The sequence below is a fragment of the Corvus cornix genome, chromosome 18, assembly GCF_000738735.6.
Source record: "Corvus cornix cornix isolate S_Up_H32 chromosome 18, ASM73873v5, whole genome shotgun sequence".
Taxonomy (NCBI): Eukaryota; Metazoa; Chordata; class Aves; order Passeriformes; family Corvidae; genus Corvus; species Corvus cornix.
The window spans coordinates 5,439,329-5,466,600 of record NC_046347.1 but is presented as its reverse complement, the minus strand read 5'-3'; the positions used below and the strand labels follow the sequence as shown (position 1 = coordinate 5,466,600).

Here is a 27,272-nt window from a genome sequence, read left to right as displayed (position 1 = left end):
AGGTTCGGCATCGACGGAGCGGGGCTCATCCTCCCTCCCTCCCGCCCGGCGCGTCCCCCGCGCCCCGGCCCGCCGGCGATGCGGCCCCAGCCCCGCTCCTCCTCCTCCTCCTCCTCCTCCTCCTCCTCGCCGTGCCCCTGAGGGGCCGCCGAGCCGCTCGCCCCCCGCCGCAGCCCCAAACGCCCACGGCGCAGCCAGGAAGGCGGTGATGGAGCAAGGTCAGTGAAACAGGTTTCTCCTCCCGGATCCCTGGAGCAGGCGTCCTTCCTGCGCCGGCTGGGGAGCTGCGGACTTGTTGACAGCGGCTCTCGTTAGCTCGGTTATTGAGCCGGGGCCGAGGGCTGGGCTCCCTGCTCCTCCGGAGGTAGCGGCTCCGAGGGGGTCATGGATGCCCTGTGCAGCTTCCCATCCCTCTCCAGGTGGGCAGCTGTGCTGCTCAGCCTTCCCTGGCCTCGTGGGACCCCACGGCATCCCCCTGCCCTGGGAAGTCTGCTCCAAAACATTGGTGGGGTCGAGGTGCTGAAATAAGGGGCGTTGGTGTGGGAGGTGTGCAGTGCCAGGGATGTGGAAAGGTTTGGGGGTAGCATCCCCGTCTGACTCTGGTGCTGTGACACGCAGGCATCCCGGGTCAGCCGAGCCACAGTGCCACGCTCAGGGTTTGTTTGTGGCTGTGGAGAAGGGCCAGGCTGTGGGTTTATCACCGCAGACGTAAAAGGCAGCACCAGGCCTGCTTCCAGAATCCGCCTTCTGCCCTGTTCAGGCCTTTTGGCATTCTGGAATTCCCACACATTTCTCTACACTGGTCACCAGTGCTGCCCACATCTGCTGGCACTGCACTCCACGTATGGGGACATGTGAAGCCCGGCCATCCCAGACATGGGTGCATTTCCAAAACGCAGCCAGAGAGCCCAGGGCAGTGTCCTGGGGGGATGAGCGTGGGTGAGGATCCCAGGCTTTGCTTGGACATGGTCATGCCTGCTGAGTTTTGCTGTTTCCTGGGGTAGAGATAATGGATGGGAACAAAGGGATGTTGTGGCAGACAGATCTGTCGCTGGCGCCTCCTGTGAGGGCAGAGCCCGTCCTTGGGCTGGAGCTGAGCCTGCTTCTACCTCTGCCCAGGCAGCGGTGGCTGCAGCCTCAACAGAGAGGAGATGGGAGCCTTGGGAAGTCCATCCATGCTTGCTTACTGTCTGGGTTTAGGTGGTGTTTGGACTGGATGCCACCCTGGCAGCCCTGCACTTGCTGCTCCAGCCAGTGCAGTTCCATGAGGGACTGGGTGGCCCAGCCTTCACCCAGGTGTCTCCTTTGGTGATGGCTGCTCCTGGTCCCACCAGGACTTTCTGGGCTGGGTGGCTCTGCTGGCTGTGTAGAGTGCCGATGTGTTAGAACAGGAAGATATAGTTGTTGTCAAAGTACAGACCGAAAGATTAAAGCTTAGACAGAGATCAGGAGCAGCAGGAAGGTTGTCTCTGTCACTCCAAGAAGGAGAGAGATAATGATGAAAGTTGGGATCACCACAGCCCTCAGAGGCACCCTGGAGCTCAGGCTCTGTGAACAGGGATCCCCGGTGCCACAGGGCAGGCGGTGCCATGGCACATGTAGTGACAGTCATTGGCCTGGCCCCACACCAGCCAAGGGTCCCACAACCCCCTCAGTGCCTTTGCCCCCCACTTTCTCCCACCAAAGTGTCCAGAGCAGGATGTACAGGCCATCCAGAGCATCAATCCTGCAGTGCAAGTATTTGCCCCAGGCACAGCATGGTCACAGCTACCAGCACTGCCAAGGAGCCACTGTTGGTATTGTCCTGGCTACTGAGGGTTTCCCACCTGCCATCACCCCTGGGATCCAGGTATCCCTGCTGAGCTGATTTGTTGTTCACACAGGGGATGTTGTGGTGCTGGGGCTGTTCCTGACTGCTCAGTGTTCTCACCCCAGCACGTGGAGGGCACAGAGCCAGCTCCATCACTGGGCTTGAGTCAAGTCCTCCTAAAATAGTTCCCCAGTTTCAGTTTCCTTGCAGCAGTGTTTCCAGGAGCCCATCCTCCCTGCAGGTTTCAGGGCTGTGCCAGGGCCTGGGTGTCATGGGGGACCAGGGATGTTCAGCAGCTGGGGATGATGATGTCCTGGGCAATGACCTGGGATAGTCAGGTGGTGCCTGTGCTCCAAGTACACTTTTCCCCAGCAGCACTGTCAGTGCCCAGTGGGATGAATCCTGAGTGGGCCCAGGACACTGGTGATGCCTCACACCTTTCTCTGCCCTGGCTCCCCCCCGGGATGCTCGGTGCCATCTGCAGATGTGTCCCTGTGCTCCTTCTTGGGAGCAAGCCAGGATGATGGGTACCAGGACAGTGGGTACCAGGGAGCTCACTCCAGCCTTGAGAAAACTGGTGTCAGAATCCATGGCATTGCTTGATATTTTGCTAATACTTACGAATGGGCATTAAGTGGAAAATTTATGAGTTGTAAATGTAGAAAATTATTTGCCCTGTTAATATCTAAAGCCAGAATTTAAATAAAATGGCCCTCAACTTCTCCCACTTTCCTGGTCCACTCAGCGTGTCACTGGGGAGACACGCTGAGCTGTGTCCATGCTTCTGCTTTTTGGGGCACTTCAGTTTTGGGAATAGCCATGGAGACTCCCAAAAGCAGTTGCAAGGCCCCTGTGAGGTGCTGCATCCAACCCATATCAGTGGCACATCCATCCCTGTGCTGGGCTGCCAGGGAACACCATGCAAGGCACAGCAAAGCCAGAGCATGCCGGGGGTGCTCTGCAACAATCCCCTTGCCCCTTGCCTCCATCCTGGCCATGCACCTTCCTGCAGCCATGCATTACTCAGCTGCTGGGCCAGGAAGTGAATCCCTGGTGGGATGGGCAGGAAATAGTTAAGCAAGTGGGGTGAAATGGCCCACGCTGGCCTGGCAGGTCCTGGACCCCAGAGTCACCCTCCGGTGTGGGCACCGTGGCTGTCACCAGCTCCGGGCGAGCCTGGGGGAGAGGAGCACCATGCAGGGCTGAGGACAAGGTGCTCCAGCCCAAGGAAGATGCCTTCTCCTGGTCCTCTCTACCTGTAGGACCTATCTAGTGTCCTGTAGGACCTACCCAGTGTCCTGTGGTCGATGTCCTTTCTCAGTTCCCATGTCAATCCCACGTGGCAAGGCTGAGCACATGTGCCATCTGAAGGCAGCAGCCAATAACCTGGTGCTGCCAGCAGCCTGGGGAAGCAGCCACGTCCCCATGGGCGAGTGGTGGTACCCAGCAGCCAAGCAGGAATGCTTCAGTGGTGCCTGCAAACCCACATCTCCAACACCACCACTGTAGGACCTCAGTCATCCCCAAAAACCTCCCCTGCTCTCTCCCAGCTCCAGACTGTGGTCTGGAGCACCTGAGTGCTAATGAGTGCCAGTACAGCCCCTCTTGCAGCAGCTGCCTGGGGATAAAGGCAGGGCCTGGGAATCAGCATCATGTGAGCAATGCTCCTTTAGCTGAGGAGCTGAGGATGTCCAGCTTAAGGATGGAGTGTCCATGCCATGGCTTGACCACTGGCATGGCCCATTGGCCTTTCTCCACTCCCTACAGACCACCTTCTACACCGTCAGGAGCAAGGAAACACGTGTCCAAGCTAAACCAAGGGGACGGGTTTTGCTGGGAAGCCCCATTTAACACAGGCACAGGGTGGTTTGGTGTTTGTGGCTTGGGGTGTTACAGGACAAGCGTCCCCAGGGTCACTGGTTCCCTGACGGGCACATGCTGCCATCCACTGCAGGCCCTGCCTGCTCTGGTGCCACAGGCCGGGACAAGGGACTGTGTTTGCTGGTTGGCAGCAGTGGGACGGGGAAACCTGCTGCCTGGCTGGGTTTCTGTTTGGGAGGGTATTTAAGGGTGTTCTCCAGGGTGTGCCAGCCTTGGTCTCCACCCTGCTTTCACAAGTGCCCTCTCAGAAAGGAGCTTGTTGTTCTCGTTGTGGAGTGTAATGAGCACCGTGAGGTTTTCCCGTGGAAGCTCCGATGGGCAGAGCAGCCACAGGGCAAGCTGAGCTCTGAGAACCTGGGGACAGCCACATTTCCTCCTCATGCCCAGGGCAAGAGGAGCCTGGCTGCATCATGAGCCCAGTGGGATGCAGCAACTCAGCTGGACAGGGGGGATTGGAATGCAGGAAACACCTCTTTGGCCAGGGCTTTGGATGTTGTGTCCTGCAAGGACTGTGGCCCCACACTTTGTGAGACAAACCTGGCTGGAAACTGTGGACCAAACCTCAAGACAAGGAACACACATGAGATCCAAATGCAGGTGCTTGTTCTGGGGCTTTTGATGCCAGTGACAGCCACCCCATGCCCACAGACCACCCTCCTCATCCCACAGAGCCCATCTCTTTGGCTCTGCATTGATGCCACAGCTCAGTTTTGGCTCTCCCTGCATCACAGAGGTGACCACGTTGATCTCAGGGCTTGGTGATCCCAAATGGCATTTTTGGGCTTGGTCTTAGCTATGCACGACACGTCCCATGGCACTTGGGTACTGTCATGTCACCAAACATTTCACTGGCTCTTTGAAGGAAAGACAAGTTGGGAGAAAAGATCTCTGTCAGCATCAGCTCAACATCAGCAACTGCCTGGGTGCTCCTAAGCAACAGTGCAAAAGTTAGGGAGTGTGCACACCCCAAGTGCCTAGAGCTCTGAAATACCCTCCACATCCCAGTGCCTGGCCTGCTAAGGTCTCCAGTGGGTGCCAAGCCAATAGATCCACTTCTCTTTGCCATCTGCTGGGATAAACTGGTCCCCATTGCACTGGAGTGAGCCATGGCAAGTCACTCCCCTCCTGTGCCCAGCACAGACCCAAAGGCACAATCCATCCCTGGGGATACTGGGGCTGGGGACTGGTTCGTGGTGGGCAGCTGGCACTCTGGCAGTTATCCAGAGAAGGGCCAGAGGGCTTGGATGAGGCTCACATGTGCATGAGGAAGAGGGTGAATTTAGTCATCACAGCCTCACCTGAAAACTGGCCTGAGGGTGCACGTCCTGCTGGCAGCAGTGGATCCCAGTGGGCTGTGGGTCCTATCCTGCTCTCCCAGACCCGGTCCCGGCAGAGGGAGCTGTGACATCAGCCAAACCACTGCTCTCCCTGCTGGGACACAGCCCTGGGCTTTGGAAAGGGACCAAAGAAAACAGTGCTGGGGCTGGGGTAGTGCAGCCTTCTTGGAGAACTCACTGACTCAGCACATCTGATCTCTCCCCCTTTTGCCTGGAAATTGAGCCAAGAGTTATGCAGAACTTGTAATTTCAAATATAAATGCACTGTTAGGTCTTCAAAATGCTTAAAAAAACCAAATCAGTTTGCATCTGTGCAGAAAGATCTCGGATCCTCAGCGCAGTGGTGGTGTGTGGGGGATGCTGGAGCATCCCTGTGTGCAGTGGCATGAGGCTGGGACCCCACACCTCTCCTGGTGGGGATTCAGCCACTTGGGGAGCAGCAGGACACCTGAGTATTTCTAACTTGCAAAGAGTAATTTTCCTCCCCTACACCCACACACCCAGGGCAAGCACAGGCAGAGTGGCACAGCTGCTTCACACCAAACCAGTCCCTGTCTTCCAAACAGCATAACCACAGCCTCTGCAGCTCCAAAGGGACTAAGTGGGGTCCAGATGCCAGCCTGGCCTGGGACGAGCACAAACAGGTCATTCCTTATCATTTGCATCCCTGCAAAATAAAGTGGATAAGCAACACCAGTAACAACGTGCAGCATTTTTCTGATCTGGCAGTCTGCATCACAGCCTGAACAGGCACTTTGCCAACACCCCATGGCATGGGCTGCTGACTCTCCCTCATTAGGATCTGTCACTGCCCATCCTGCTGCTGCACCCCAGAAACTCCTGCCCCCCAGGAGCCATTCCCAGATCACCTGTAAAATGCTGCAGTGGAGCTGGGAGTGCAATGGTCAGTGGGACGGGTCTGTGGAAACACCTGACACTGCAGTTCAGAGCTGTGCTTTGAGCACTGATGCATCAGGGATGCTCAGAAGAGGCTCTGGGCTGCAGCTCGCTGCTGTGCTCAGTCCTGGGAAATTCCTGGATTTCAGAGACAAGGTCCTTTGCACACAACCTACTGACACAGCTCAGTGCCCCGGAGAGATGGGACAGAAATGTTGCGTCTGTGAAACAGCCATTTGACCACTGGAAGGCAACTACCAACATGTTCAAAGCATCATCTTCATTCTGGATTTTGCCCTCAAGACAGCACAGACCGGACTCACAGACTTACTGGGCACCAGCTGGCCAAAGTCAGGGCTGGCACATCTCAAACTGAGACCACGGTAATCAGAACTCCCTTCCAAAAACACAGCACCAGACAAGATGATCCTTCTCACCAGGAGAGAGAGCAAAATTCCCCAACCCTCCTCTCCTCAAGCCCAAACCCCAAAACAACCACTTGCTCAGGGAAGAATGGATTGTAATTATTTATTTTGGATCCCTTTGAAAATATCATGTTATCTCCTTCCGTTCATGGCTTGGTGTGGTCTCACAGCCTGTGACAGCAGCGTCCCAGCCAGCTGTGCAGCTCACTCCTTCCTCCAGTGAGTGGTCCCTTGAAGGTTGGCAGGTTGGAGCTGCCTGGTCCGATCTCTGTGCCGGGAACCACCCAGGAGCATCGCACAGACAGGGAGCAGAGCAAGGGAGCAGTCCTGTGGGACTGGTGGGGATGGCTGTAGCTTTCAGCTGCCCCAGGAAGAGAGTCTCTGGCTTGTGTTTTCTGGCAACTTAGAACTGGGTTTGTTTCTCGAGCATAAAAAAAAAAAAGATGCTGCTGCTATCTGCAAAGGGAGAGAGAAAAATCTATCAGCACCTCCAAGAACAAGCTGTACTGAAAGGCTGTAAAAGCAGCACACAGATATCTGAAGGCTGGGAAGCCCAAACAACCCAGTGAATTGGGGTGTCAGTGCACGTGGCCTTCCCTTCACCTCTCTGAAAGGCACACGGTCCTTTAACTCTACCAACCAAACCCTGGAAATACCATAAAACAGCAACAGCTCCAACCCAGATATGCAATCTCCAGAGGCCTGAGTAAGATCTCAAGCACTTGGGGAAGGATTCCCAATGCCACCGGGCACTGCCGTCAGCCGGCTCCCACCGGGAATTGCGGTTGATTTCCTAACGTCTTCAAAAGGTGAAGAGTCAAGACAAGCCCCAGCGTGGTTGAAAATCTCAGCTACAGGGACTGAGAAGCATCAGACCACAGAGCAGTCTGCATTCATATGGGTTATGAAACAAAACAAGGGCTTCACGTCCTGCCCAGTCACATTAGGGCTGTTGAGTAATGAACTAATGCTACTGCCACCTCTCCAAACTCTCATCCTTTCCACACGAGCAGGAATTTGCCCACACACGGAAGTGCTGAGGTTACCTGGACTCCTACTCTTCCAAGCAGGTTGAAAACAAGACATTACATTATCCACATCTCCACCTGCTGAAGAGTTTAACCTCTCAGACACCCCATCTCCTACTTACAGTTCAGTGTCTACAATGACATCTGGCTTCTCCAGCGTTTGTCGTCTCCTCTGGATGGCATCCACAATCTTTTTCCTGGGGCCCAATGGGATATTGATGCTCTTCAGGTCATTGTCTGAGCACAGCATGAGGGCCTCCAAGTCAATCTTTTCCTTCTTCAGGATGGAGATGAACTCAAACATGTGCAGGGAAGCCAGAAAAGTTTCCAAGGGGCTGGTGTCTGGTTCGTCGTCATCGTCTAAGCCCAGCTCCACCTCATCCCAGGGCAGCTCCTCCGCGTTCCTCTCCTGCAGGCTGTTGGCACTGCCAATGCTGTCGTTGAGACTTGGCGAGCGCTGCAGGCGGCTCCGCAGTTTGATGCCCATCCCATCGGCGCTGTCCTCCCCCAGCACGCCCCCGTCCTCCCGGCCGATCCCGAAGAGCCCGCTGCTGACGTAGTTGCGCCGGAACACCATGGTGCCCAGCCCGGGGCGGTTGAACAAGGAGTCGTGTCCGGAGTCGGTGCTGACCTCCGAGTGGGCAGAGTCCATGTGCAAACCCGGGTCGCTTATGGCACGGGAGACAGTGTCTTCATCCGTGAGGAACATGTCTCGGATATTGCGGCGAGTCCACTCCTTGGGGCTGGCGTATGTGCCCTGCTTCACAAACATGACGTCGTTGCCCAGCTGCAGACCGGACAGAGAGCGCACGCTTTTCCTCCCATCCTCGTAGATCTTGAATGTCCCGTCCACCTGCTTCTTCTTCTCTAATTTCTTTTGTATTTTCGTCTTTCCCTTGGCTGTGCCGTGGATGGTGGCTTGTGAATATGGCAGGGAAGTCACCATAGACATGTGCTGGAACTTCTTGCTTAAGGTGCTGCTTGAATAGCTGGAAAAGCTCATGGTATCCGAATTATCTGACATCTCCTTTCTGTACCGTTTCTCCATCCTTTCGTGGTGCTTCTTCTGCAGCTTCACACAGTCCTTAATCCTCCTCTCTGCATCTCGAAAGGCCTTGTCCTTCAGTTTGCTCACCAGCTTGGGGTTGAGGCTGCTCTGCTTGGCAGCAATCGAGTCCAGGTACCGCACACACTCCATGTGCCCCTTCATGGCTGCCATGTCCAGTGGGGTGTGGTAGTCATTGTCCAGGCACCAGATGTTGGCCCCAAAGGAGATGAGGAAGGAGAGGCAGTTCAGGTGGCCGTTGGCTGCTGCCAGGTGGAGGGGGGTGTTCCCCCAGATGTCACATTTGTCTGGATCTCCCCTAGGCAGCAAGAAAAACAACTGGTTAGCATGCAGGGATTGATGACAGACTCCACTGAGATATTCCCAGCTGTGCAGGGGCAAATCAGCACCATGAACTGTTGGCTCTTTGAAATATCAAGCTACATGCCTCTGGTTCCTGCAATTTAATTTTAAAGGGGTCTTCTGGAGGGGTGTACTACTGACGTGGAATCATGTGCCCCACGTGCAAGTCTGTGGCAATGTCAGTTGAATTTAGGTCTCAAGACAAATGTATTCCTGCATCAAACCAACTTCTGGGGGAAGGCAAGCCAGGTTCTGAACAGCCCAGAGCTGAGGTATGCGTCTGATTCCAGCTTAGGCCTTAAGCTTGGTAGGAAATTTCAAATCTCAAATATCCCATTAAATTCTAGTCAGATTTTGTCTTCAGATCTTGGCTTCTTTCAGACTCTGTGGGGGGGCATGCCAAAATGCCTCTCTGTATGCCACATCCTGGGTGGGAGACCTTGGGATCCCACCATGAAACACCCATCCTCAGCAGCGGTTCTGAAACCCCCCAGCTGCCGTACCTTCCCACCCACCTGTTCCTTGGCACTTGGGGAAATCTGTGGCACAAAGGGGAATGCTGGCAGGAGAGAATAAGAGTGAATTGGCTGTCCTTGGCCTTGGCATTGGGGTTCTCTGGGGGATTTTGCCGTACTGTGCTTGGTCTTGACAGCACGGCTGGAAGCATGTTGGTATTAGCACATCCTGAGAATCCAGTTTCAGAGAAAGTGGAGATTAGGTTTCTGCACTCCTCAAGAGCTGGACACTGCCAGTAGCATCTGCAGCCCCTGCCCCAGCAAGCTGCTGGCAGGACACAACCACTTGCCCACATCTCCTGCCCCCTGTGCCAGGACAAACACAAATCTGGGATTCAAGGGAAGTCTGTCCTCCTGACATTCCTCTGTATTTGTGCTCAGGTGAAACAAGAGAAAGTTCACACCCCTGCTGGCACCAGCCCTCTCCTGAGCGTGTGTGCTAATGATATGCAGCCAGCAGCAGTATCTGTCAACAGGGCGCTCTCCCTCCATGCACATGGATATGGCAAAGCCTTTTATTAAGGCTGGGCAGCTCCACCACCCTCAGGAGCAACTCCTCGTGGGCAGCAGGGCCCTGGCAGAGCTCTGGTTCAGTACAGCTCCTGCCTGTTCCCACACCACCCTTTCAGCGAGCTCCGGAGGAACGCAGCAGACCTCATCTCCAATCCATGGTGACACCAGGAGTGCAGAAAGCAAATCATAGAATATGGAGAGTTGGAAGTGACCCATCAAGGATCATCAAGTCCAGCTCCTTAAATGCACACTTGAGACCTTCAGCAAGGGTTACTTAACTCCTTGCTGCTTTAAGTTCTGTGGTGACAAAAGCTGGGAGAAGCAGAGCCCAGAGCCCTCTCCCAAATCCCATGTGGTCTGAGCTATGGCTTGTCTGACTTTAAACAGTCCGAAAACTTCTCCAGGGAAAGAGCAGGAGATCACAGGAGCAGAGGGACCTCTTTGCCCTGCTGCTTTGCACCTTCATCACTTTGTGCCAATGCACAAACCCCAGAAACAGCCTCATCCAGCACATTCACCCCCACACAGGGACCCCACTGCCTGCTTGGAACACTGTCCAAGGGGCAGCAGAGACAGAGAGGAGCTGCCCAGTCAGTGTAATGCCAAGTTTGCAATCCTCAGGTTTTACAGAAACAATAAAGCCTGTCCAGAGTTTAAGCTGGAGATTATTTGGACCCAGAGTATGAGCTTCCTAACTCCCTGAAAACTGCTATGAGGTGCACTCAGCTTTCTCTGTGGGAGCATGAGCTGTAACTCCATCATAAATGTGTTTTCACTAAATTCACAGAAACGTAGTAAGTACAACCTTGAGCTCATTGGCAAATTCAGCAAGTTAGTCAAAAGGTTCAAAACTCTGTAAGGCAAAAAAACCCCACAAACCCTTCAGGACTTCTGAGCAGAGCCTTTGACATCTCTCATAGAAGGAGAAAAAGGTTTCAAAGATGGGTGATAGGGAGGGGGAAGGCAGGAGATCACGGGGTTGAGAAGACATGAAGCCAAGAAAAGGAGAGAAGGGAGCTGATGATAGTACTCTGGCAATGCTGAGTTCCCAGGAGCAGTAACTCCCCAGCCCTTGCCTCTACCCTCGTAGTGACATGTCCAGGCTGGGAAATGCATGGGTAGGATAAATATTTGATGAATTGCAAGAGAAGAGTAAATTATTGATGGAGCTGGATTTAAAGAGCCAGTGAAGCTGTTCCACATGGAACTGCTGGTGCTGGTGGAGAGACTCTGGTGTGTGAAGGGCTGTTGGTTTGTTTGGTGTGCTCTGAAAGGGCACTTGTGTGCCTGGCATGTGTGGGCAGGTGAGCCAGGGCACCATGAGGGTCCCAGTGTGTACATGGACTCATGATGTGCACAGTGACTGAGCAGTGGACTCCCTGGAAACAGTCTTGCTCCCTAAACCAAGTGTGTGGATGCTCAATCCATAAAGTACCTTTTGGAGCCTATTCTCAGGTCTCTCTGGTTCAGGGCTAAGCCAGGGAGGTCTTGAGGGTTTCATATGTGCAGGTCTACTTTGCTCAGAGAGTGAGGGGAAAGAACATCCAAACCAGCTTTCTGTGGTCATTTCCACTGTCTAGAAGCAAGAGTATCAGAGCAAAATGAGATCTCTCAGGCCCTCTGCCCTATAAATGCCTGCCACAGGCGCTAAAAATGCATCAGAAGAAAAGAAGAACGGTGACTTGCAAAGTAGAGATGTTTGATTCAACTCAGATAATAAACATGAGGCCCTCCCTCTGGCAGGTGTCTGTCTGAGCAAAACTTCACCTCCGGGGTGCTGCACATGAGGAGATGCTGACTGCAGGGTCCACTAAGTGGGAACATATTTTAATAACAGGTGTAAAGTGCAGCACTTCTCAGCTTCAAAGCGTTTTCAAGCACTGAGTCAACTCCTGTAATAATCATTATTAAAACACTGTTAATTGGGCCCCTTAGGTGGACATGTGCATCTCCTGAGTCACTGCGTTTGCACCATGACATGCACACTCACTCCCTTCCTGCTGGTTTTTCCCCTGTGCTTCTCCCGTAGGATCCCAATTAGCCAGTGGGGAATCCAGTGGCACTTACATATGTTCTTCCCTGGCTGCATGTGTGAAGTTCCTCCAATAGCAAAGGGCTGGCTCACCCTTGGCTCTTGGCTGTGTGTGAGGCCTCAGAGCAGGAGCTGGCTGGGTGCAGAGTGTCTCTGGCTCCCATAAAATGGTTTTGAATAGAGGAAGAGTAAAAAAAAATAATTTATGGCTTGAGGAACAATCCTCACTACCTTCAGCATAGTCAGTCAGGACAATGAGCCAAGTAAAGCCTAGAAAAGAACAGAAAATATGAGGTTTTGGGCCCACAGCAGAGCTTTGGGTCCTATATGCCAAGTTTTGCCCAGGTGGTGGTAGCCCAAGGATTCAGCTGTTCTCCAAATTCAAATCCCAAAAAATCCAGCAGAGACACTGTAGATGAGGGTCGTGCCAGGGCTCTCTGCCTCTTGTCCCAGCAGAAAGCTGGGCTGGCAGTTCCTGAGCCGGGTGACTGTCCATGCTGGGGCAGTGCCCGGGGCCACGTCTCCTGGCTCAGCACCTCGCCATGCCCAGGGCTCACCCTCACTCCCAGCAGACAGCTCAGGTGCCGGAAGCCACGAAGCTGCAGCAGTGCCCCACCCTGCTCCTTCACCTTCCCAGCAGGGAATGTCCCCACCAGCACAGCCAGGCTGCCCTGGCTCCCACGTGGCCTCCGGCCCTGTGGCGTGCAGAGGATGCACATCACCTTCACGTGCCTTTGCTGCAACCTCCGCTGCAACCCTGCCCTGGCTGGGGTGATGTGATGCCCTTGAGCAGCCTGGCTGATGTCAGGAGCCACCGTCACCCCCAAACCATGGCTGAGCCACCTGTCCCCTCTGCCACTGACATTCAAAGTATCCCCACCCCCTGTTTTTGTAAGAAGGGAAACTGAGGACCAGCTCTGCTGGGTGACAAAGCTGAGTGAGGACCTGCAGACACATCCTCACCTCTCCTGCTGTCCACTCCAAGGAAGTCCTGGCTGATCCCAGCAAAGGCCCCCAGACCTGCCTATAACTGGAGCTGGACTGGTGCCCGCCACGGCCACCGTGGTTCCTAATGAACCCCACTGAAGAATTACTGTGTCTGAAAAGCTGCAATGCTAAATGCCAGCTCGCCTGCCTCTTCCCAGCCATCATGTTAATTGAGTTTGTTTTCCTCACTGGAGCCCAGCCAGGAGGAAGAAAAAGGCTTTTTGTGTGGCAAACAAGAAGGATGAGCCACTGCTGATCCCTCCATCCCAAACCCTCTCTCTGTCCGTTGCAAAGGGGGCACAGAGGCACAGACACATCAGCAGCTGGTAAGGGCACAGCAATAAGTCTGCTTCATTACCCCTTCCATGTCGGTTGGGGCAACGAGCTTCCCTCAAGGATCTACCAAAGGATTTCTTTCCCCCTCCCTCTTTCAGCCTGACACCACAACCTGCTGAGCACATATGGATGGTGCTCCTTCACTGATGACAGAGCCTAGATGTGCCCACCTGCCTGGCATGACCATTAGAGCCATGATTTTGGCCCCCAGGAGCCCCCTCCCACAGTCCTGCTTTCTCAGGGTTTCTCTGGCCACCCTCACTAGGACATTTCATAACAGCCTGGTCCCAGCACTCTATGCCTTGGCTTGTTTGGGCACTGGCACAGCTGCCCAGAACTGGCAAGGAGATTTTGGTGTTTCTTGCTGCCCCAGGACTCCCCCATCACCCTCTGTGCTTTGACATCCCCATGCATCCCAGCTGGAGGCTCACCAGCCTGCTCAGACCCTGAAGATGCCTCCCACCCCATCCCTGCATGGAGCCAGGCCAGCCCCAAAGCCCCCATTCCCCTAGACACTGCCCCGTGCCATAGTCCCACACTCCCCTGCCTTGTAGTGTGGGGCTCTCTGAACCAAAGGAGGAATATTTTGGCAGCAGAGGCCAGAGAGCAATTCCCTGATATTTTGGGATACTCAGAGCCCTCCCTCTTGCCTCACAGTTGTTACTGTGCAGGTGTAATAGTAACCTATATAACACAGCATTAAGTTTCATCTCTGAACAAGGCTTAAATACTGTGGCACATCATCCTGGGCACTGGCAGAAAATTACAAGGTCTGCCCTCAGGCTCTCCTGGGTCTTGCACAATTGCACCTCTCTGGTACCCTTGTCCCCAGGCTGGTGCTTTCCCTGCCTCTCACAGGCCCAAAGCCAGCTCCAAGGAGCAGGGATGTGCCTGCCTCCATGCCAAGCACTTTGCTGGTCCCTCTGTGGCCCTAGGCAAGGATCTGACACATGGAGATGAGTGCAAGAATGCAAACACATCCTGCAGTCGCACAGCCACGTACCTTGCTCCACCATCCATCATGTAAAGGGCACTGGGCTTTTGCCAGGCTGTTTTCCTTGTCAGGAACAAATGTATATTAGGTTGTTAATTAAACAGCAGCCAGGCTGCACTCGAACACAATTTAAGCCCACAAGGACCTTTTAAGCCAATGTGAGTTTATAAAAGCAGCCCTTGGGCTTTGTGGAGAGGCAGAAACTGCTGGCTTGGATGGGGGTTGGCAGGGCAGGCAGGGGTGCTGCAGGGTGCCTTGTGATGGAGATGAGCAGTATGAGGAGATACAGTGTTATAAAGAGATTATAAAGTCAGTCCAAAAGGCTTTGCCTTTCTGAAGGGGCATTCATCCTCCGCTTGAGCCTTCCAGATTGACTTCTTGGCCATCAAAGTCTTTGGAACCATTTTGAACTTCAGGGTCTCATCCCCTGAGCCTTCCTCCCATGTCTCTCTGGCCCTGGCTAGCAATTCCTGTCCTGACAGGAGCTCTGGGCAGGTTTTTGCTGGGTGCAGTCTTTCCTGGGAGGTACACGGGGAGTCACAGAGCCCCCACCCAGAGAAGCATCACAGGGTTCTCAGCCCAGGACCATCTCAGGATGCTCCACTCGGAGCACTGTCTTGCTCTCTCCCTTCCAGACTCTGAAACAATCTTTTCCTGAACACACTCCTGCTGCATCAGGTGCTCAAGGACTTCTCAAAGCTACTCTGTACACAGCCTTTCTTCCCCCAGGATCTGAAAGGAAATGATTTACAATGAAAGGACAACAATGGATGGAGGAGCTCTGCCTGTGAGCACAGGTGGGGTACTGGCTGAAGGTTTTGCACAAGCAAGCCAGAGTATCAGGAGATGGCAAGAGCCCAGGAACAGGTACAGTGGAGATGTGGCTGGACAGGTACAAGAGCTGCTAACACAGCACAGGATGGACCAAAAATCCCTGCATGGGAGCTGACAGCCCCACCAAGCCCAACATGGAGAAGCAAAGCCCTTCCAAGGAGGTGTGATGTCCATCCAGGCTGCTGACCTCAGTACCATCCCTCAATATTAGCAAGACATAAATCAAAATCAGCACCAGCAACCTCTCAACACAAGGCAGAAGCCACTCCAGCTTGGATGGCTTTAGATGAGATGCTCAGAAAAGCTACTGGAGCAGAAGGAAGCACTGGGATGTGTCCTTGGGGGGTTGGTAAGAACTGGAGAGTCACAGACTGTCCCAGAAGAACTAGGAATGGCAGATCTTGCTTTAGCACAGACCTCCCCCAACACCAAGGCGTAAATCCCTCCAGTCTAACAGGTCCCCTAAATCCCACTCCCACCTCTCCACCACATCCACATTTAGGGAGCCAGAAACTCTAAGATTTGGCAGCCCAGGGTGAGGTACAGAGAGACAGACCAGTATGGAGCAGGCCCTGTGGGGGAGACTGGGCTTAAAGAAATCTGCTCTTGGAAAACCCGAATTTTCCAGGCTCCAAGTGTATGACAAGCTGCCCAGAGGTCACATACTGAGACCTTGCTTTGGGTAAAACAGACAAGTGCCACCCACTGCCAGCTGGCACTGCACACATCCCTCTGTGAGCATTCTTGGGACAGAGGGAGCAGTTATTCTCTCTGCCCCCTCACTTTAAAGGGCTTTTTTCAGTTCAGCAACAGAATGTGTTTGTCTTTACAGGAGCTGTAAAAGATTACAAAGCACTTGGAAAGGGCAACTCGTCCCTACCCAGGGTGCTGCAAGCAGGGCTGGGGGCAGGAGCACTTACAGGGTCAGAGGAGCTGGGAAAACACAGAGCAGTTACCAGGAGTGTCGGATTAGATTCAAAGCACCACAAGCAGAGAAAAGTAACAGCAAGGAGGACAGGAGCAGGGGTCTTATGGACAGAAGCCATAATTTTGTGGGGTGCACTGACCTGCGAGCAGGGAAGGGGGAAAGAAGGGGGTCTCAGCTACTCTGTTCCCCAGACCAGCACCGTGCCCTGGCCAACACTCACCCTCTGCTGACAATGAGGCGCAGGGCATCCAGGTTGCCGTGGTAGGCGGCCCATAGGGTCGGGGTCATGCCATCCTCATCCGGCGAGTTCAGGTCCTTCTTGGTGGCTTCCTTCAGCAGGTCCAGGTAGCCGTCCCGGGCGGCTCGGTGGTACTGGTCATTCATGGTGTGAAGGGGTCCCCGGGCCAGCACATGGGTGCTCAGGGGGTTCAGAGCATGGGCAGGGACGTGGGGCAGGGGCAGCTGCCAGGAGGGCCCCGCTCGCCTCGCACAGCTCCGCGTACCAGGACACCTGAGAAGTCCTGGCCGGGGAGGCAGGAGTTGTTCCAAGCCCAGCCAGCCAGGCTCCACAGCGCTTCCCCTGGGTCCTAAGCATCCTCCGGCCCCGGCTCCTTGTAACACGCACCAGCTCCACGGCACATTAAAAGCTCCAATTAAGCAGCATCGCTCTGTCGGGCTCAGCACGGGGTCACACAGTGACAATTCGCCAGGTTTACGTGTCCCCAAAGCACAGCAGGCTGTCAGAAAGGCTCTCCTGGGCTGTGTCCTGCCCAATATGCCTGTATTTCATAGCGACCCCATCTCAAGGAAGGGGCAGCAGTAGCCAGAGGAGGAAGAGTGGGTCAGTGGAGCACGAGCCCCCACGGCCTCCACTCACAGCCCTGTGATAGATAGTCCTGCTCTGTGCAGAGCTGGCTGAGAGCAGTTTGGTGACTGATTCCAAAGTAATACCAGGGGTGTTCACAGCTCAGCTTTTCCCATTGGAAAAAAAAGAGAGAGAGAGTGATACATATATATTTATATTTATATTTATATTTATATTTATATTTATATTTAATCTCCCTAGTATCACTAGGAAGACAACAGCAGACCCAGTCACCATCCCTGTCCCCCATCTACCCTGCCTATACCCACAGAATTCTGCTCTCCAAAGAATTGCACAACAAACTGCACAACAGGAATCTGATAAACCAAGGAAACTCATAAAGGCTGGAAAAATTCCCTTCCTCACCTCTTTTCCCTCTCTGGAGACTAAAAAAAAAAAAACCCAGACTCTGTGTGTAACTCGGTACTTCACTGCGATGTGCAGGGGGTGCAGTGTTCGGCCTCTGGTGTCTTTTATGCTGACACAGAATTCCCGGCTGGGTGAGACCCTCGGGGAGCTGCACGGCCCCAGGCAATGTCTCCAGCACCGCATTCCCGGGTCCCGGGCACCCTCTGCTGTCGGAAAAGAGGGAGCCAAGCCTGGATGCTGACCGAAGCACGAAGCTGTCCCAATCCATTACGCTCAAGGGTGAATCGGTGGATTGTATCCCCTGGGACATGCTGACGTGGAGGAGGAATTTCCTGCTACTCTCTTGTTCGTTTTACCTGTCATGTCCTGACTCTGGGAATGGATCCAGATCTCCAGGGCCGGATCCTGTGTGTGTCACCATGGCCCTAGGACAGGCACAGGGTTTGTAGAGGGTGAAGGCAGAGCCATCAGATGGTTGAGAAATGGGAGGAGAGTGGAAAAAATGGGGAAAGACTGTAAGACAGCATCAGGAAGTCTTGAAAGGCAATGAGCAGAGAGGAGCTTAAACAGTGAGAAAGGCAGCTTATTTTTGTAAGGAAGAAAAAATGCCCCAAGACAGGAGGAGGGCGGCCCTAAAGCAGTGCCAGGTGCATCCATGCAAGATGCAGTGATTAATCCCCGGGTGACCGACACGGTGTCACCCTCCCGGCTGCCCGGGGACACCTGGAAGTGCATCAGAGCCAGGCTCTGCTCCCTGCGGGCTTTGCTCACCTCAACAGGTCGGTTTGCACCAGCTCAGCCTCCCTGGGCAAGTCCTGACGGGATGTAGTAGCCACGGAGGTATTTGTTGCTGGGATCCTTGCAGGTGAAAAGCAGCACAGTAACGCCTGCAATTCATTACCGGCGTTATTTAATGATTCTTGTATTGTTACTAATTAAGTTTGTTGCGCCGTACGGTGGCTGCCAGGGGGACTGGGAGCATTGCCCAAGGCAGTAACACTCTTTCCTCTGTTGCTGGCTGGTAAGGACGAAAGAGGGAGGATAAACCAGTGCGTTTAGCCCGAGGGGCCTCTGAACCTCTGGCCTCTGCAAAAGCACGATTATCAGCTCGGGTTTACTTCAGGGAGGCCCGGGCTTCCTCGGGAAAGGCCGCAGGCTGAGAGGAGAGCAACCACTTAGCCCAGCAGGAATCCCTATGGATCAGCAGAGGCCAGGCAGGGCAGAGCCGGTGCTGCTGGTGGCAGCACGGGAGGGACGCACGGAGCTCTCCCTGGGCTCTACAGTGGATCCTGAGCTCTCCTTCCCCATCCCACACAATTCAGTGCTGCAAGAGGGACACGGTGAGCAGGCAGGAACAGTACTGAGGAAACACACAGCAAATGGCCCCAGCTCCGTGCTTGCCCTGAAGGGGGAAAGCAGGAGAGACATCTCCAAAAGAGGCATTTCAAGGACTAAAACTTGTCCCCATCCACCCAGAGCTGCCGTGGGACTCCTGTAGCTCCCCCACAAAACATGCAGCTGGGTGAAAGGGACCTTGAGCAGAAACTGTCCCCTTACCAGACAAATGTTTGAATCATATCTGCCCTGTGGTTTGTGACATGGTTACTCCCTTGGAAGGAGAGGAGTTAAGGTCCTGAGGTCCAGAGAACAGTAATCCCACCCTGAAAAGTTAAAGGCAGTGCGTCAGCAAAGGGGAACACAAATCCCAGTCTCTAAATCCTGCCCTTCTCTAGTGCTAAACCTTCCTCGTTGATGACATCATGGGTGGGACAGGATTGAGTTTCCCTTGGCACTGAACAGGTACAAATGCAAATTTCTTCCTTTTCCTCAAGAACCTCCGAGGCATGGAGTGGACTGATTTGAATAGCACAGGGTGGGGCACAATGTTTATCGTTCTCCAGTAAGCAGAAAGCCAAGCACAAAATCATTGCCAAAGATAAGTTCATCACCTAAACAATCTCCTCTCAAGGGAAGAGACGTCATGCATGTAAGGAGATGGATTTGGTGGGGTGGTCTTGCTCTGTGGTGACCATGACCCTATGACCAAGCGGTCCGTGCCACGCTTAGCAGTGTTGTCAACTCCTGTTCTCACTAGGCAAATAACCCTTATCTCCTCATCTCTCTCCAGCTTCCCCAAAATCAGCTATTGCACAAAATGGATCACATGAGTTTCTCTGAGAAGCCCACAAAGCCCTGCTGTCAGCTCCAGACATGGTATAAATCACAGAGACGTCCCAACGGGTATAAATTCCTCAACTGACCAAGCTGCAGCAACAGGGAAACTTCTCAGCCTGGCAGGAGCAGAGATTTGGATCCCAGGCAGCAAAACAGGTTGGTGGAATGGCTTTGTTTTGTCAGGAAAATGAATCCACGAACACCAGAGGTTTATGTCCAAAGAGGAGACAGAGGAGCCCTGCTACTTTATTTGAATAAAGGGAGAGGCCACGGGGCAGTTCCCCTGGGGTCTCTCAAATTGTTAGAGGACGCAGCCTCCTTTTTATCCTATTTCCTGGCTGCATTTCCCTCTGTCTTTCCCCATTGGCTGAGGTACTTAGGAGGTAGAGACTTCCCGAATCACCTAATACAGCCCGCCTTCTGATGTACACCCCCCTTTTTCTTTTCCTATGGAACTTATGGTTCTTCCCATTGCTTCTTTCATCTCTCAGTATCTATCTTTACCTATCAGCAGACCCACAGTTTGTTTGTAAAGACAAATCCATCGCATTCCTTTCAGTTTGGATGGTTAATTTGCTTTGTTTCAGGCTTTTCACAGAGAATCAATGAAATCCGAAACTTGGCAGAGGCAGGGGGGCTTTAGAGGACATGACAACTCAGGTAGTTCACACCCTTCCTGCAGGAACTGCTACAAACTATGATGAGATGGTCCAAAGATTCCCGGGGGTTTCTTACCTTGTGCTAGCCTGTTCTTCAGCAAGGAAGTATAACAATTTCTCAGAATGTTTACTGTTTGACATTTAGAATTCAAACCACACTGGCTGTTTGCCCCAGGATATTTGATCCTGCGAGTTCTTTTTGGTGCTTCTCCAAATCTTGCATCAATAAGCACATAAATGTTGTGTGACCAATTAAACACACTTGATTAAACTGACCTGGGATCTCCCCGAGCAAGAGCATCTTAAGCAAAAAAACCTCCAGGGAACCAGGAAAGGAAAGTTCAAAAATGAGCTCATCCCTCTTCTTGCACTCCCTGTCTCAGCCTTCCCTGTTCCTGTGATACATCCTCTCCTCCTCGTCACGTGTCCTGCTTTGGCCCAGTCCTGGGCCGTTCCAAATGCACCTCTCAGTCATGGGCCTCTCTTCCCAACAGCACAGACCCTCAGGCAGAGCCTTGGTTGAACCATGACCGAGGAGCCTGGGCTGAAGGACAGCGAGCTCGGACACCCCCACTCCAGCATGGGCTGCGGACACAAGGACGACAAAGCCAGCCTGGCTTCGAGCCAGATAGCATCTTTCAGCCACCAGGCCCCCTCCACTCCTGCCTCCAAGGAAGTGTGGAAGAAGGGTGGCCGCATGTTCTCCATCCTGCTGGCTGTGCACTTGGCCCTGCTGGCCTGCACGCTGGTGAGCAGTGGGGCTTTCGAGAAGATCGCTGTGCACGACTACGATGTCTTCTTCCTGCTGACTGTCATGATGCTGATAGTCATCATCTGGATCATCTTCTACCTCGCCGGCACCTCCCGGTGCCCGGGTGCCATCCTCGGCAAGGACTCCCACGCCGGGCCCATCTGGCTGAGAGGTATGTGCTGGGGCTGGAGGGGAGATGCAGGATGGACAGGTCATGGGAGCATCAGTTATTACAAGGGAAGCAGCAAAGATCTGGGCAGAGCCTCTTCCTGCTGATGGACTGGGGCATGGCACCGTGCCCTGCTTCAGGTCAGCTCCTGGTCCCTCCACGGGGTTCACTGCCTGGTCTCCCTCTATCCACAAAGGCTCTTGGTAACTTACACCAGGATCCCTCCCACTGCCGTTGCAAGAGCTGTTAGCCCCAGCATGCCAGGCTGTTTGAAAATCATTTCCAGCCAAAATTATTGTATTATTTTGTTGTTGCCAAGATAATTTGGGTGCTGAGAGAGGAAAAACAGCAGTAGAAGCAAAGCCTCTTCATGACAACAGTTCCTCTTCTTCCTCTCACCCATCTGCATTAGCTCATGTATGCACATATGTGTCCAACCACAAGTATTTTTGTTCCCCAACAGGAGGCTTGATCCTATTTGCCATTTTCAGCCTTGTCATGGATGTGTTCAAAATAGGATATTACTCGAGCTTCTACAGCTGCCTGTCTGCAATCAAAATCATCTACCCCATTGTGCAGGCAATATTTGTGGTTGTCCAGGTGAGATGGTTGTGCTCTGTCTTGGGGAGGGGTAGAGAGACACAGGCACCAGTGGAAGGAGCTCTGATCTCTTGGATTTAATTCAACTGCCCCCACAGAAAATACAAGGGCTTAGCTCAGCCCCCACCCAGCCCACATCTTCTCCCTCCAACCACGACAGCTTCTATCTATGGCAACTCAACTCACTCTAAGGCATTGATTTAAACTTGTTCCTATCCCATGACATTTTTGTCACAAACTCTGAGAAGCCCCCAGCCAGCCAGGCCTCCTTTTCCATGAAGAACAAAGGAGGAGAAGGACAGTCAAGGCAGGGGCTTGCAGTTTGAGATCCCAAACAGAGGACCCCCTGCTCTGGGACAATGCCAAGGAGGGAAGAGGTCAGAGAGGGACAATTCAGACAGAACAAGGAGTGGCCATGGGCGGAGCAATGGCAGTGGAAGCAAAGAAAGAACATCCAGCAGAGGGCCAGCATTATGAACGAGGCTGGGCCCAAGTGGGCCCAAGTGGACCCAAGCAAAAGAGGCTCCAGCTTGCTCTCTGCTCTGCAGGGAAACCCCTCCTTTGGAAGGATGTGCTTTGCTTTCTTGTTTTGCTGGAAATAACAACTCTCTTTCTTTCCCCTGCAGACATATTTCCTGTGGGTCTCTGCCAAAGACTGCATCCACGTGCACCTGAACGTTACCAGGTGAGCGCTGCTGCTCCTTGAATCCCGCTGGCCAGCAGATCTGGGCCCCCACGAGCCCTCTGTACTCCCTCACACAGCTAAGATGTAACCAGGGGATAACCCCTTAATGCTGTCCAAAACTAAACCTGCTCAGTCTCCAGCTAAACTTAGATCCCAGCTCAAGCAGCTGTGGTTAATGACCTGTGCATCTATCAGGGTTGGGATTCAATTCAAGAATACAAGCATTACTCAAAGTAGACAGTATTAAATAAATAATTGTCATTAAATAATGATTCATAGTTGACTTTTTCTTCCCTGGGGAAGATAACTATGCAGTGGGCAAGCCTCAGGCTAAAATATGATCTTGTCCACTTTTGCACTCCACTTTGGATCTCCTGGAGACCAATTTAGATCTACTAATTTATTCACTATTGAGAAGCTCTTTCAAAAGCAACTGTGGGAATCAGGCCTTGCTAATTCTCATGAGCATGGACAAAAAGTAGGAAGAGAGTGAGGGCAGCAAAGAAAGGATCAAGATTTCTAGCCTGGACCACTGGAATCCTCATACCACTTCAGGCAGATGCCACAGTCCCTCTGAGCACACCTAAACCACAGATGGGAGAAACATGGCCTAGAGCCACTGCTTTAATGTCACAAACCTTCTCCTCCTCCTGCAGGTGTGGCTTGATGCTAACGCTGACTACAAACCTGGCGGTGTGGATGTCAGCAGTGACAGACGAGTCTGTCCACAAGGCACATTCAAAGCTGAAGAAAAACATGACAGAGGAAATCTTCAGGTGGCTCCTGAAAGGTAGTCTGCCCCTTTGTGAAGCTATCTGGTCCAGGGGGGGATCCCATCAGGTAGAAACTGTTTAGCAAGTCGGGTTTTATCCCTTTTCAGAAGGTCTGTTTAGAGCTGGAGATTCCTTTGGCAGGGCTGGTTTGTTAAAAGCCAAGTCTGGATGTTCATTTCTTGACCTCGATCAGAGAGGGGTCAGAGAGGTGGAAGACTCTGTACAAATGGGATGGGAATGAAGAAGGGAAGGAAAAAGAAAGATTTAACCTGACAGTTAACCTTTTAAGAAAGAGCCTGGGCACCAGAAAGCTGAGGGTGAAGCATGCTTGTTTTCAAAGTGGTCACGTATTCTTCTGTCCTTTGTCTTGCTTTTCACTGACCCCAAGCATCCCGTTCTTCAGGGAGAAGTGTTGGCTCCTTGTTTTAATACCTCTGCATCTGTCTGGTTTTGTCCTGTTTCAGTGGGAATGAGAAGCAGCTCAGTTGAAGAATGCAATTGCAACAGCCAAATCTGCCAGATCTTCAAGAACGGCTACTTTTGGCTGTACCCCTTTAACATTGAGTACAGTCTCTTTGCCTCTGCCATGGTCTATGTCATGTGGAAGAATGTTGGACGCTTCATAGACCACCACTCCCACCACATACAGCGCCTGAAGTTCAGGCTCTTCCGAAGGACCTTCTTTGTAGGCATCATGTTGGGCCTCATCATCCTCGTGAGTGGTCTGGGAGTCCTCATCCTGTATGAGGTGCAGGTAAATTCCAGCACTGAATCCAGCAAGAAGAGCCAAGCACTCACCATGTACTACATCTTCAACATTGTTTGTCTGAGCCTGATGTCTCTTGTCTGCATCGGTGGCTCCGTCGTCTACCGGTTTGACAAGAGGGACATGGACCGGCACAAGAACCCCACCAGGACCCTGGACGTGGCCCTGCTGATGGGGGCAGCCTTGGGGCAATATGCCATTTCCTACTACTCCATTGTGGCCATCGTGGCCAGCACGCCAAGGGACACTATCAGCGCGCTCAACCTCACCTACGCCCTCCTAATGATCGCCCAGCACACCTTCCAGAACGTCTTCATCATCGAGGGCCTCCACCGGCAGCCCCCCAAGGAGGACTACAAGCACGAGTCTCACCAGAAGGACTTCTATGGGCTCACCTTTGTCAACATCAACGCCGTGTCCCTGCGGGTGCCCGACACGGGCAGCACCTTGGCCGCCGGTGCGGCATCTGGCACAGAAGCCATGCACGCTTCTGACCTCGTGAGGTCCCTCACCGCCCCCAAGAAGATGAACTGGAGGAGGAAGTTCTTGAGGGAGATCTCCATGTTCCTGCTGCTGAGCAATATCATAGTGAGTACATGCAGGGAGAAGAGTTTGTGGGGGAGGGAGAGGGGTACAAGCACAAGGGAGAAGGGTTTGTGAAGGAAAGGATGTGGCCTATGGAAAACAGTCCTTTCTGTGCCTCCCCTGTGCAGAAAGCGCATCAGTTATATTTATAAATGCAGAGTTGTGATTCCCTTGTTGTCTAAAAAGAAAAGAGCAACTGCCCTGAAGTTAAGACATTTCAGGCTACATCAATAGACCTGTCACTTATCACCAGAATATCAGACACAAGAGGTGGGGGCAAGAGAAGAATCAGTTTCAGTATTTTTATTGTGTATTAGTGGATGTGTAGGACAGCTTATTAAAAGCAATAAATTACATTAAACCATTCCCTTCACCCCCTAAAGAAAGAATGTAAAGTGACAAATATCTGGGGTCAAGTCTGGGTTTTCTTGAGACATGGTAGCACATCTCTTCTCAAAATCCACAGCCTAGGAGGTTGCTCCTTTCCTGGGCAGGTCCCTGATGTACCACACACCTTTCTCACTGTGGTGCTGTTCTGTTTCCTCCCACAGCTCTGGATCATGCCAGCGTTCGGTGCCCGGCCCCAGTTTGACAATGACACAGAACTGAACTTCTATGGCGATTCCATGTGGCCGGCCATCGTGGACATTTGCCTGCCCTTTGGGATCTTCTACCGAATGCACGCTGTGGCCAGTTTGCTGGAGGTCTACATCATGTCCTAAAGAGCTCCCTTGCAAGGAAGATGAGATCCTCCTTAAGCAATCCACCTTCTTCCTACCCCAGGGCTGGGAGGCTGCCCAGAAGTCCCCAGGGGTCCCCAGCACTGCCTGAATCATGTCCCCTTGCAGTGTTGGGGCGTTTATGAACTGTCAGTGAAGATCATCCAAACATAGTTCAGATTTTATTTTTGCTACTTATGTGTGGGTGTGCCTGTGTGTGTCTGAAGTTCTTAAAGCTTAAAAGAGAACAGATTAAAAAAAAGGAACGTGTCTAGGGCGGGACATGGTGATTACCCTTGGTTCATGCAGAGACTCACCTTCCTGGTAAAGCCTGTTCACTCCGTGCCACCGATGGACTCTCCAGAGGGTCCTCAGCACCCTTGGGCAGTCGGAGCCTCCCTGCACGCAGAGAGCTGGAGAGTGCAAGGGGCTGACACAGGCCTGGAAGGACAGAAAGGGAAACCACTTCATCTCCTGGTACGGCCAGTCGGAAATCACTCCCCTGCAGAGATGTGAAAAACAAACTGGTAACCACCAAAGGCTTTGGGAACCGTTTTAATCTTTCCGCTCTGTATTGCCCGTGTGTATGGGCCCTCTCGACCCTTCCCTGTGCCAGCCCCTGCCTTCCTCTCCAAGGAGGCACCACTGCAGCCTCCTCTTCCCAAGGAGGGAGAGCTGTGCATGTGGTCCTGGGCTAGCCCTGATATGGGATTGCTCTAGCACACTTATTTCTCAGCTTTCCTGAATCAGGGCTCAAGAATCATAAAGATGATGTGGGCAGTGGGCAATACAGTCTGGGGGATAATAAAGAGATTTTTCTTTTTTTTCTTTTTTCTTTTTTTTTTTAATACATAATGATTTTTTTTTAAAATATATGAACATTTTTGTATGCAAAGTTATTTATTGATTTTCACTGTAACTGAACTCCTGAAGGGACCCTATGACACAGAAATCAATGCAATGCCATGGCCAATTTGATCTGCAGTGTCCTGAAGGATGCTGGTGCTGCACCCTCAAGCCTGTGTGTGCTTTGAGGCTTAGAGCACAGCCCTGCACCCAAGCCCTGGGGCCCTGACTCAGGTTTCTGGGTGCCTGCAGCTCTCCATGAACCACTGAATGATTGAGGGGGCTTTCAGAGCAGGAGTCCTGGGCTGCAGGAGGTAGAAATGGGCCCCTCTGCTGTACCCAGCATCCAAGCAGAGCCTCAGAAAGCCCTCGCTGCCAGGACAGGAGGGTGCATGTCAAACTGGCACAGCTGAGCTCTATCTGCATCCTCAAGAAATCAGGGTTTAACCATTCCAATAAAGGGTTTATTGTTCCAATAACAAACACTGCAGAGGTGGCAGAAATCATCAAGCCTTTTCCTACGGACCTGTGCGCATCTGCCAAAGTAAAAATAATAAATGGAAATCATGGTACTTGAAATGGAGTGATGCAATTTTCCACCCCACAGCCAGGCTGACGCATTTCCAACCACCTTCCCCTCCAAGCCCAGATCACCAAACCAGCAGGGACCAGTGCCTCTGGCTGGTCTGACACCAGTGTTCCTGTCTGCCAGCCTTTCTCTGATCTGGGTAGAACATGGGGAAAACCCCAGATTCCCCTGCCCTCAGAGGGCTGCACTGATCCAGCATCTCTAGTTGGGTCAGTCCTTCCCCTCACCAGCCTGGGAGTCCTCCCCAGCCCCACCGACCCTGCAAAGGCCTGGATCTATTTTTACCATTGCTCTGGTAAAGATAAAATCTTTCTCTAGAAACCTTACCTTTCCTAAAACAAAAGCCTCATTATTCTGTGGCTCCTGCAGTTGAAATTAAGTCAGAAAAGAGACGCAAACAGTGCACAGACGTCAGTCCTACGTACAGCCCCACACATTGTTTGAGCCCAAGCTGCTGAGCACACGCAGGGGCAGAAAATACTTTCAATCACCCAGTCTGTTCCCAGGGGGGACACTAGATTTCCTCCTCCATGCTCTTGCTGGTGGTGCCTGCTCCCAGGTTCCCAGCAATGGGTGCACTGGGTCAAGCAGGGCACATTTTGAACTGCTCTTTTCTCCAGGACAGCAACTGTAGGGGCACTTCTGGGGCCAAATAAACTCAGGGTGGGTGTCAGGAGAACCCCCCAACAGCTCAAGCAGCACTGATACAGGCAATAATCCCAAATCAACCACTCCAGGGTGGTAGGTCAGTTGGAACCACAACATCCAACCACAGTCCTGTTGGGATAAACCAAAA

At 52.7% G+C, this 27,272-nt stretch overlaps 2 protein-coding genes across 3 annotated transcripts; one reads left to right on the top strand and one right to left on the bottom strand.

Moving 5' to 3' along the window:
- OTOP2 (otopetrin 2) lies at positions 1-26,466 on the top strand. The gene is made up of 8 exons (XM_039562546.1): positions 1-218; positions 19,288-19,490; positions 20,488-20,916; positions 21,377-21,513; positions 22,140-22,198; positions 22,855-22,988; positions 23,436-24,325; positions 24,874-26,466. Exons 3-8 carry the CDS (start codon positions 20,520-20,522, stop codon positions 25,042-25,044), a joined length of 1,788 nt encoding a protein of 595 aa, XP_039418480.1. The 5' UTR covers positions 1-218; positions 19,288-19,490; positions 20,488-20,519; the 3' UTR covers positions 25,045-26,466.
- USH1G (USH1 protein network component sans) lies at positions 6,440-16,864 on the bottom strand. 2 transcript variants are annotated; one of them, XM_010407485.4, is made up of 3 exons: positions 16,146-16,863; positions 7,501-8,742; positions 6,440-6,806 (listed from the first exon to the last, which is right to left on the bottom strand). In XM_010407485.4, the coding sequence occupies exons 1-3, from the start codon at positions 16,307-16,309 to the stop codon at positions 6,803-6,805; spliced, it is 1,410 nt and encodes a 469-aa protein (XP_010405787.2). In that variant the 5' UTR covers positions 16,310-16,863; the 3' UTR covers positions 6,440-6,802. The 2 variants fall into 2 exon arrangements, with proteins under 2 accessions (XP_010405787.2, XP_010405786.2); XM_010407484.4 differs by lacking the exon at positions 6,440-6,806 and having other exon boundaries at positions 7,497-8,742; positions 16,146-16,864.
- Positions 26,467-27,272: the final 806 nt, after the last annotated feature.